General features: G+C 34.2%; 2 protein-coding genes across 2 annotated transcripts; both read right to left on the reverse strand.

Annotated features, from left to right (window-relative positions):
* Positions 1 to 1,188: 1,188 nt before the first annotated feature.
* LOC140827121 (zinc finger CCCH domain-containing protein 14-like) lies at positions 1,189 to 4,807 on the reverse strand. The gene is made up of 3 exons (XM_073189730.1): positions 4,547 to 4,807; positions 3,930 to 3,990; positions 1,189 to 2,053 (listed from the first exon to the last, which is right to left on the reverse strand). Exons 1-3 carry the CDS (start codon positions 4,617 to 4,619, stop codon positions 1,360 to 1,362), a joined length of 828 nt encoding a protein of 275 aa, XP_073045831.1. The 5' UTR covers positions 4,620 to 4,807; the 3' UTR covers positions 1,189 to 1,359.
* Positions 4,808 to 5,573: 766 nt separating this feature from the next.
* Positions 5,574 to 8,681, reverse strand: LOC140828369 (non-structural maintenance of chromosomes element 4 homolog A-like). The gene is made up of 7 exons (XM_073191352.1): positions 8,331 to 8,681; positions 7,544 to 7,624; positions 6,994 to 7,246; positions 6,809 to 6,899; positions 6,319 to 6,535; positions 6,124 to 6,215; positions 5,574 to 5,990 (listed from the first exon to the last, which is right to left on the reverse strand). Exons 1-7 carry the CDS (start codon positions 8,503 to 8,505, stop codon positions 5,733 to 5,735), a joined length of 1,167 nt encoding a protein of 388 aa, XP_073047453.1. The 5' UTR covers positions 8,506 to 8,681; the 3' UTR covers positions 5,574 to 5,732.
* Between the last annotated feature and the right edge of the window lie 546 nt (positions 8,682 to 9,227).

The following is a 9,227-nucleotide window of genomic DNA, read 5'->3' on the forward strand; positions in this document are numbered from 1 at the left end:
TTGTTTATTTCCGGTTTAATCTTTTGACATTTTTCTAGCTTTTAGTTTTAGCATAATTCCTTTCAAATTTCATGTTTTCTCGTTCCAATTCGTAAAAATAAAATTAATTTGATTGCTATTTATGAATTTTCCTTCCAATCTTTTTCATCTTTCTAAGTTAATTTCCTAATTTCGTCGATTAACGCTAGAACTAACAGCTAATTCGAGACTTGCATCGTTTGGCTCTAGAAATCATATTTCATGTTCTTGCACAATATCGTGCCTGGAACGACCTCGCAAATTTTGTGTGCAAACAATAACATAAATATACAGATCTTTATAATATCGCATAGATAGTATACAATATAGATGATTGTTTAATCAAAAGTAATATTTTTAGTCAAGATTCATACGCCTTCTACCATATTAACCAAGGATATCTGGAGAAAAAAGTAAGATTCTTCGTACGAACATTTATAGGATAGCCGATCAATTAACAACAATATGGATTTCAAACTAACTAATTAACACACTTTTGCATCAATCATCAAATACGGATGCTTGCTGCTACATGTGTACGCAGTCATGCATATGTTAAAACGCGCAAATGATTGCATATGTTAAAATGCGCAAAACATTCACCTGGAAAGCAGTTTATATTGATGCTGAATAAGATGGAGCACTAGATAACAGACGATTAACTTCATGTTATATGGGTGAATAAATTGGACAGTGAGGAACTAAAGGGAAACCAACATTTGGGAACTTCCAAATATTTGAGTAGAAGACCAAGTGGCTAGAATTCTTACCAAAACTGGGTAAAATCGGTAGCTCTCAAAGTTATGTCTCATTGATAACTCATAAGAATAATTGAACATCCAACTTCAGGGAAATATTAAAATTCTTCATTGACATTGTGTGCCTTCATTTTATTTTTTTGGAACAAGTAGGCATACATATGGAACTTCTCCCTGATGTTCTGTTGCATCATCATCACAATATGATGTGAATGCACTCTCCTCCCCTTAAATTCAAGTCATAGTACCTCATGTACTCGAAGAAAAAGGTTCTTTTAAAATTGACGGTAGCATACACAAAATGGAAAGTAATTAACAGATGCCGCATAACAAATTTCGCTCTGCGCAAAGAAAGGAGCTGATGAAAGAAGAGGGAAAAAGAACCACAATACCCAGAAGAGAAGACATCATCTAAGCAAAAGAAAACTGCGTCCAAAACTAGATTACTGCCTTACGGGTTAAAAACACTACATTACAAATGTTCATCTCATAAAGAAACTAAAAAATGAACACCTAGCGCTGACAAACAAGAATGGAGCAGTAAAGAAGGCAACCAAGTTTGCTAGGAACAGGTGAATATTACTCACAGACCAGTTTTATGTTGCTCAGCCGCCCCATGTGCGAAGTGGCACCTATCCCCATACGTGCACGACCCTTTGATGAAGTTCTCGCAGAGCTTGGTTTTATAGTTGCTTCCAGGTGCGAATGAGCCATTTGAAGAGCCTACATTAACAAGGAGCTCTCTTAACATTGCACTAGCTCGCTGAATTTGTTCAAATGTACCCTCAAGCTCAATGTTTCTAAGATTTGGATCTGTATCATGCTCTCGGATGGCTAACTTTGCCCCAGTTTGCCTACAAATCTGCTTGGAGTTCATTCCACCTTTCCCAATTATTGCACCAACACGGGATGCATCGACACTGATTTTGGCAGTGGCAGACACACCAAAACCTGCCATAGGCCCCGGCACTGGAGGCTCCATTCGAGTAGCCGCACGAGAATCATTCTCTGATGAATTGATGGGTCTGCCAAGTTCCCACTCTCCATGAGCAAAGTTGCAATTGTCCCCAAATTTGCAACCTTCAGCAGTGTTGTATCTGTTGCAAATTTTGGTCTTAATGGCAGCAGGAGCAGACCCATTTTGAGCATGTGGTGGTCCAGCTATGGCTCTGGTGGCTGGAGGAGGAGCCAGGTTCATCATCTGGGCCACAACCTTATAGCCACCAGGAACATAGTGAAGAAAGTGGCAGTTCTCACTAAATGGACAACCAGCAGTGCTGCACAACAGAGTCACTCCAATCAGAATTGGACCTTCCACCAGAAAAATAGGGCCCAAGGATCAATTGCTCCATGCGCCCCCCCCCCCAAAAAAAAAAGGCCCCACCAACAAACAAACAGTAAGAAAGCCTGAGAAAACCTTACCAGATCATAGGAAATTATTCAAATGCCAGCCAGAAGTATAAAATATTTACAATAGATTAACACTCAGACAGCATGAACAAAAAAAAAATTGGTAATTAACATGCACAATGCCAACCAGACCCTGGATGCCCAAATTTATTTAAGAGGAGTTTAAATAACAAAAAAAAGGCACTAAAACTCTGAACCATCACCGAGTCAAACAAAATTGAACAAGACCCGTCCCAGTCCACTTTTGTCAAATTTAGGAACAAGTTTAAACCTTCGTTGAGTTTTTTTTCTTCCTTTAAATAGTGCATTTCAAATGAAAACCCTTAGGATGGATCTTCATTCATTCGTCACCGTACAATATGTACTACCTCTCTCTCCACTTCATGGAAAAATCATAAATTACACGATATATCAAAAACAAGAAAGGCTGGAAAGCTTACGGAGAATACTTCAATCAATGGACTTTGGAATGAGTTTTCAAGGATTATCTTCTAATATTTCAAGATATATATTCCATCAAACAAAAAAACTTAAAAGCGAGTCGTTACATAACAGGTTTTTTTATCTCTCAGTCCATCACTAAATTATTACTTCAAGCTTGTCATATGGCAATATTTTTGGCTGATTTTGAGGCATTTGACGAGACACCAAAGATACCCTCCACTTCAAATCAAATATAGTTAGAAGTGTTTCATGTTTAAAACTTAAAAGGATGTGATGCAACCAGAGTAATATATTGAGATAAATCATAATGATCACAAGAAAGAGGTACTTTCTCATAACAAGCATGTGTAAACATACACTAACTACAAACCATCTCATGATTCATCATTGATCCGCCACTTCTTAGATGAGATTTTCTTCAATTTCTACATACAACTAAATTGTTGGAAAAATATTTACCTTGTTTCTCTCTCCAAAGCAAATAGAGAGCACAACAATTGCAAGGCATCAAATGACAGGAAATGTTATTTTTCATGGAGTGATCGGAAAGAACCATCGATGAAAGGAATCACCAAAAAATCCTTCCAGACTGTTAGCCAATTACTCTTATACAGTATACCTAATTTTTCCAGATTCTAGCTTTTCTCCACGGAAATTAAAACTAAGAAAAAATAAATATTTTTTAAATTCGTAGAAAACAGAAATAATCTGTATCAGGCAAGTAATAGTATGGTAAAGGCAGTTTACGGGGAAAATTAACACCACAAGCTCTAATTGATATAATATGGTGTCTCATATCCTTGAAAAAAAAAAAGAGTTTAAACACTTGAGACAATGCGACTATCACTCAAATCGGTTAAACTTGGAAAATGACCCCCACAGATTGCAATATAGCTACCAATGGTACAGAGCTTAAGGCAAATGATAATGATTCAGTTATGGACGCCTCGTAAATTAAGTTATAGATACACACATGGTGTTACACATAAAATCTTTAGTATACAAAAATCCCAACGTCCATGAACTGATATTAAGATATACTATCTCAATCCAATAACTTCATTGCTAGAAAAATTAATTCTAACTGTAGGTTAATATTTGCCAGTACGAAAAACAAATCGGTGCCCAAGGAAGTTGTGGCATTAGAGCTCGTTTTGTAGAGCTATAAGTAAAACCTCCAGATACCCAGATACATATTTATTTGTTAATGAAAGAGTAGAAACATTTATTACAATTAGCACACAACATTGTAAAACATTCGAATTTCAACTTTTATATTACGTAAGTTAAGATTTGAACCTGAAAAACTTGGTGCATGGCTTTGATTTGCTTCCTATACCACGTGACAAGGAGTCAATTTCTGTTACAAAAACGTTAATTACCTTTTCTCATTAGATTTCTTTGATTCTATTCATTTATTGACATCAATTAAATAGATATAAGATACCAAATAAATTCCAAGATCATTATTTCTTCTTCACCCAAAACATTATTCATAACGAAAGTTCGACAGCTACATGCTAGTAACAATAAATGCAAATCTCAACAGAAATTACATAAACATTTTGAACAAAATGTTCTGCAAAGTATCCCTTCAGAAACATAAAATCAAACTTAAGTTCCAGCATGAACATGCAAGTGCAATTTAAGTCCATTATACCTTGCTTTGTAGGGAAGCGTGGAGCAGAAAAGTAAGTGTTCACAAAATAATCGATTTTATCTATAAAAAGCAAATAAAGAACAACAAGGAATCAATACGCCAAAGCAAAATAATCTCAATTTCAAAAGAAAATCTTGGGAAGTTAAAAATTAGTTCACATAAACACTGCCCAATGAAATTACACCGATATTGAAGTAAATATATAGAGTACAACGCAAACAAGTTTAAAAACCATTATTTTAGCTTAACGAAATACCTGGCTTGGATTTCTTGAAACCTTCACTTCCGTTCAGACCGAATTCACCTCTTCCTCTCTTGCGAGTATCCATTGCTCCGAAACTCAGATCAAAATTGAACCTCGAACAACTCCAAGAGAGAGAAATTTCTGAAAGATAGAAGTTTTGTAGGAGGCAAATGAAAAAGCTAAAACTTCTTAATCAGTTTTTAGGGTTTTCGCCGTATCTAGGAGAAGTGGAGCGGGAAGAGCTTGAGAACAGTGAAGATTGGCAGTGGCGTAATTGTCAATATTTGTAAGAATAGGGTTACTTTGAAATTTGGACACTTAATTGTTGGGCTTGGAAATGTGGTAGGTGGGCCAATGTGTGGAAGCTAAACCCAAATTTCAGGCCCAATAGTTAAAAAATTAAAAATAAATAAAAAAATTAGGCAAAGCCTATAATTGGCTCCAATCTCCCAACTAGACCTGGCCACGTGTCGGTTTCGATTCGGGTCCAGGTCCAATTACTGGCACTATATTCTATAAATTTGAAATTATGAGAAGATTGCGTAAAGGAAACCAAAATGATTGTATCATTGATAAAATATAGAATTTTTTGTTGAGTAGAACATTAAAATATGTTGTTAAATTGTCGTACGGTTTGAAAGAATTAAATTTCACTATTACTATCAAATATAATATTTAATGAAACAACAAACGTGTGATCTTACAATTATTATCAGAGTTAACTCACGAAAATTATTTAAAATAACAAACAACTCTGTTTTTATATATATAGATGTTTTTAATTAATATTAATATTTTACATATCTCAAAACTTTTAATTTATATATTGTTTTTAATTGTATTTAAGTATAATTTTTTTTTATTGTATACCTTCATTTTAAATTTATCATAAAATTTTAATTTTAAATAAATTATATTCGGTAAAATAAAATAAATAAATAAAATAAAATAATTATTTAATTCCATTTAAAAGATATAAATAAGACTGAAAATATTTTTTTTAATGTAAAATAAAAATAAAGATAGATGAGTGAGCGTAATATAATATGTATGTGACAAGTAGACATCACATTGGCATAAATGCATAATACAAACTCTGAAGCTAATCTAAAGCAAAATAAGCATCTCTTACAATAAAATGGCAACTTCATCCAGACATCATGAGCCCGATATCTCCATTACAATGTTGTTACTGTTTTCAAGCGAGTTTTCTCTTTCCCTTCCGTATGGCAGCGGCTCTAACGGCAGCAGTATCACCACTTTCAGGAGAGTCTTCAACCACGATTTGCTCCTGCATAACTAAACCTCGATTCCGGGACAATTTCCTTATAGGCGTTGTGGGTGGTGCTGCTTGAGCTTCTTCAGCTGCTGAATTTGGTTGAGTACAACTCTCTTGATTTACATCATACCTATGTGGCATTAATTCATCTCCAACCCCAACAGAAGCCAACATCAACTGCAAGATGACATTATCAGAAAACTTATAGGAAGATAATATACTGAATTTTTGCATTGTCGTAAATGTTCTCAATATCCGAAGGTGAAATAAAAAATAATGGAAGGGAAGACTTTAAGTATTACTTATGTACCTTCCAGTCTTTAAAGTCGAATCTGAACATAAAATGGCTATAAGAGGCCTCCCCAGAAAGAATTGCATTGGCACTAGGAGCATTCCTTGGGGCTGAAAGGAATAATGACTCTATTTAGATAAACAGATGAGATGGGATAAGAATGATACAAAAAAGAGGATCGATCAGTTACATCATCAGGCGTAAAGAACTTACAAACTAAATGACATCCGTCTTCATCCACTGTTACCTCTGCCCGTCCATCTTTAATCAGGAAAGATAGAGCAAACAAATTTTCTACAGTCTGTGCGAAAGAACTTCTGTTTAATATCAAATTTTCAAGCTTGCAGTTCCGATTTCTTCTCAGAATATCAAACATTATCGCCATATTCTTATCTGTGTCGGTCTTCTCCTTCCTAACAGAATCATCAAGCTGCAGAAAGAAAATTGAAGTTTAAAGAATATGACAATACCCTGGGTATCTACCCAGAGTGGAGATGGATGAGGGCAGCGTATCATACATAGATAACTATAATCATCTGGAGGTCCAAAGAAATGACCAGAAAATTGACAAAACTTCGGTACTTTGGTTCACGGTTCCATTACTATCCCTCGTATACATGACATGGCACACAAGGGGGTGAAGAGAACAGAGCAATATAAGCAACAATAGCATGTTGCCGTAGAGCCCAACTACAAAAAGTACCTCTTCTGGACGAATGTCTTCCGTTGGTTTTGTACGCTTCCTATGAACCACAGTTTTACGCTGTTTCAGTTCAGTATTCATGGGCCCAACCCTGCCAAAGATTAAAGAAAAGATAATTCGATATTACGCAGATTCAAAAAATGGTGCGAAGAAGAACAATGAGGAATGGTGCTATTGATAATTACATCGTACAGCAACCAGGGGCACTTCGAAAAACATGCGAGACCATGTGTCCAATTTCTTTCCACTTTATAAAATTTCTAACATCATCTTGACTACTGCTTGCTACACCTTGTTGCCCAAAATCCCTAAGCAGACAACTAACAAAGTCGGAAGGAGTCATGCCTTCGTTTCTATATGCTTTGACCGAGGACACCAATGTGTTTGTGATGTCAAACAGGGCTTCTGCATCTGCCACTTGTTCCCTGGGTTTTTGTACTGAAAGGATATATAGAAAACGTAAATATTTAAGCCAACATTAGTGGTAAAGTAAAACAAAGCAAAACTTAGTTAAATGCAAAATAAAATCCAACCAACATTTTTTCATAATTATTACAAATTTCAATAAAGAATATTTGACTGAACAAGTGCTACAGGTCAACAATTCAGGGAAGATGTCAATCTAAGCTTTGTTCTCATTGTCATTTAGTTGCAGTGGCCCAAAACTGCCAAAAGTGCAACCAAAAAATTATAATGTGCAATAATAAAACTAGAAAACAACTTTGCCCACTGTACCTAGCTGATGCAAGTTATCAACTTCATCAATCATCGATTTGAACTTATCCGCGTCAACCTTTGATATATCATCTCTTTCATCTGAATTAGAAAATAAAACCATCAATTAAAGTAATTAAACGGCTATTTTATCTTCACACATTTAATTGACATGACAATAGTAATTTAGTTTTTACTGCATACATCCAAGACAAAGATGTAAGCTTTGCAAGAGAAAAACCCCCACTCGCAACATCTTACTTTTACTAAAGAAGCTACTCACCCATATTGCATAAAGACAAACCCACTGCCCAACATGCAGATAGAGATGGATCATAAGGACACTTAACCTAAATTTTCTAAATCACAAATGAGACAACAAACTTCTTATTAGATATACTGAAGCTTGGTTTGATAAGCTGTGAGATGATAATAAAAATTGGTTACACAAAGGTAACTCATTTTCAACTGAACAAATGTGGTATGAGATTCATTTGTCAAAGTAGTCACTCCAGGTTAAAACAAAAGTTCGACCTTGACAAGAAATCAAAATCACATCATGTTGCTTGGTTCTCTATATGTTCACAATTCACAAACCAAAAAGGGTATCAAGGCCAAAAGCTGCATATCAAAATTAATACCACCCCCACCCCCAAAAACACAGAGAGAATTAATATCTTCACAAAAACACAAATGTTAAGTAGAGATAGTAACGAAAACCTTAACAAACACAATATTACGTGTGATAATCGACGAGGCATATACTGAGACTAGGAAACAAAAATAAATCCGAAGGAGCTATAATTACCACTAATCCGGTTCTTAAATACGAGGTATTTCGATCGAAGCACCCTGCGTTCGAGAGTAGTATCTTCGGGGCCACCGTTATTTCTTGTAACCCCTTCTCCATTGATGTTCTGCGCACTGTTTCGAGTTAATCGACCACCGTTGCAAATCGGTTCCTTCTTCAGAGTTCTCACCATTGATTGTAATTCATAAACTTAGGGTTATGAAATCAAAAATTAGAACACAAAAAGAATACGACGGTGAAATAAAATCGAGAAAGGGGATAAAATAATGGTGAATTGTAAGAAGAAAAATTAGGGATTTGAGAAGTGTGGTGGGAATAATGAAAAGAAGGGGTTTTGTTTGAAAATTTTGAAAGAGCGCTCTCGATCTGTAATATTTAACGCCTTTTTATTTATTTTTTTCTTGTTATTTATTTTAAAAATTAATGATTTTAATAAATTTAAGTTAATAATTCAAAAATGAGATTAATATTGGGAAAAACAATTTATAATTAATTTTTATTATAAATGAATTTAAGAGACCTGAATATTCTAATTATTTTAGGTAATAGATAATATAATCATATTTTGTATGTATTTATTATTTATTTATTTAATATATATTATTGTGTTCATTTTTGTTATCAAATGTGCAATTTAAGTATGTATGATATTTAATTGAGTGTAAGGTTTAATTAAATTAATTAAGTGAAGAGCTCTATTAATGTTACTTTACTTAAATGTATACCATTTTTATTAATTTAATTTATATTAAATATTAAAATTAGTTGAATAAAATATATATAATTTCATCAAAGATATTGCTTAATTAATCATATGCATCAGTCTAGCTTTTACATTAACATTCCTGAAAAAATTATTGTCGTAAATTAAGTGGTTTAAAACTTGGAGATAGG

The sequence above is a fragment of the Primulina eburnea genome, chromosome 3, assembly GCF_022965805.1.
Source record: "Primulina eburnea isolate SZY01 chromosome 3, ASM2296580v1, whole genome shotgun sequence".
Taxonomy (NCBI): Eukaryota; Viridiplantae; Streptophyta; class Magnoliopsida; order Lamiales; family Gesneriaceae; genus Primulina; species Primulina eburnea.

Excerpts from the sequence above, each read along its gene's own strand:
- LOC140827121 (XM_073189730.1), bottom strand. The coding sequence starts at position 4,619 with ATGGATACTCGCAAGAGAGGAAGAGGTGAATTCGGTCTGAACGGAAGT. Across the intron at positions 3,991-4,546 it reads TTTCAAGAAATCCAAGCCAG|AAATTGACTCCTTGTCACGT; the intron begins GTATTTCGTTAA and ends TTTTTGTAACAG. Across the intron at positions 2,054-3,929 it reads CCATGCACCAAGTTTTTCAG|CACTGCTGGTTGTCCATTTA; the intron begins GTTCAAATCTTA and ends TCTGTTGTGCAG.
- LOC140828369 (XM_073191352.1), bottom strand. The coding sequence starts at position 8,505 with ATGGTGAGAACTCTGAAGAAGGAACCGATTTGCAACGGTGGTCGATTA. Across the intron at positions 6,900-6,993 it reads GCCCCTGGTTGCTGTACGAT|GGTTGGGCCCATGAATACTG; the intron begins GTAATTATCAAT and ends AATCTTTGGCAG. Across the intron at positions 6,216-6,318 it reads AGACGGATGTCATTTAGTTT|CCCCAAGGAATGCTCCTAGT; the intron begins GTAAGTTCTTTA and ends TATTCCTTTCAG.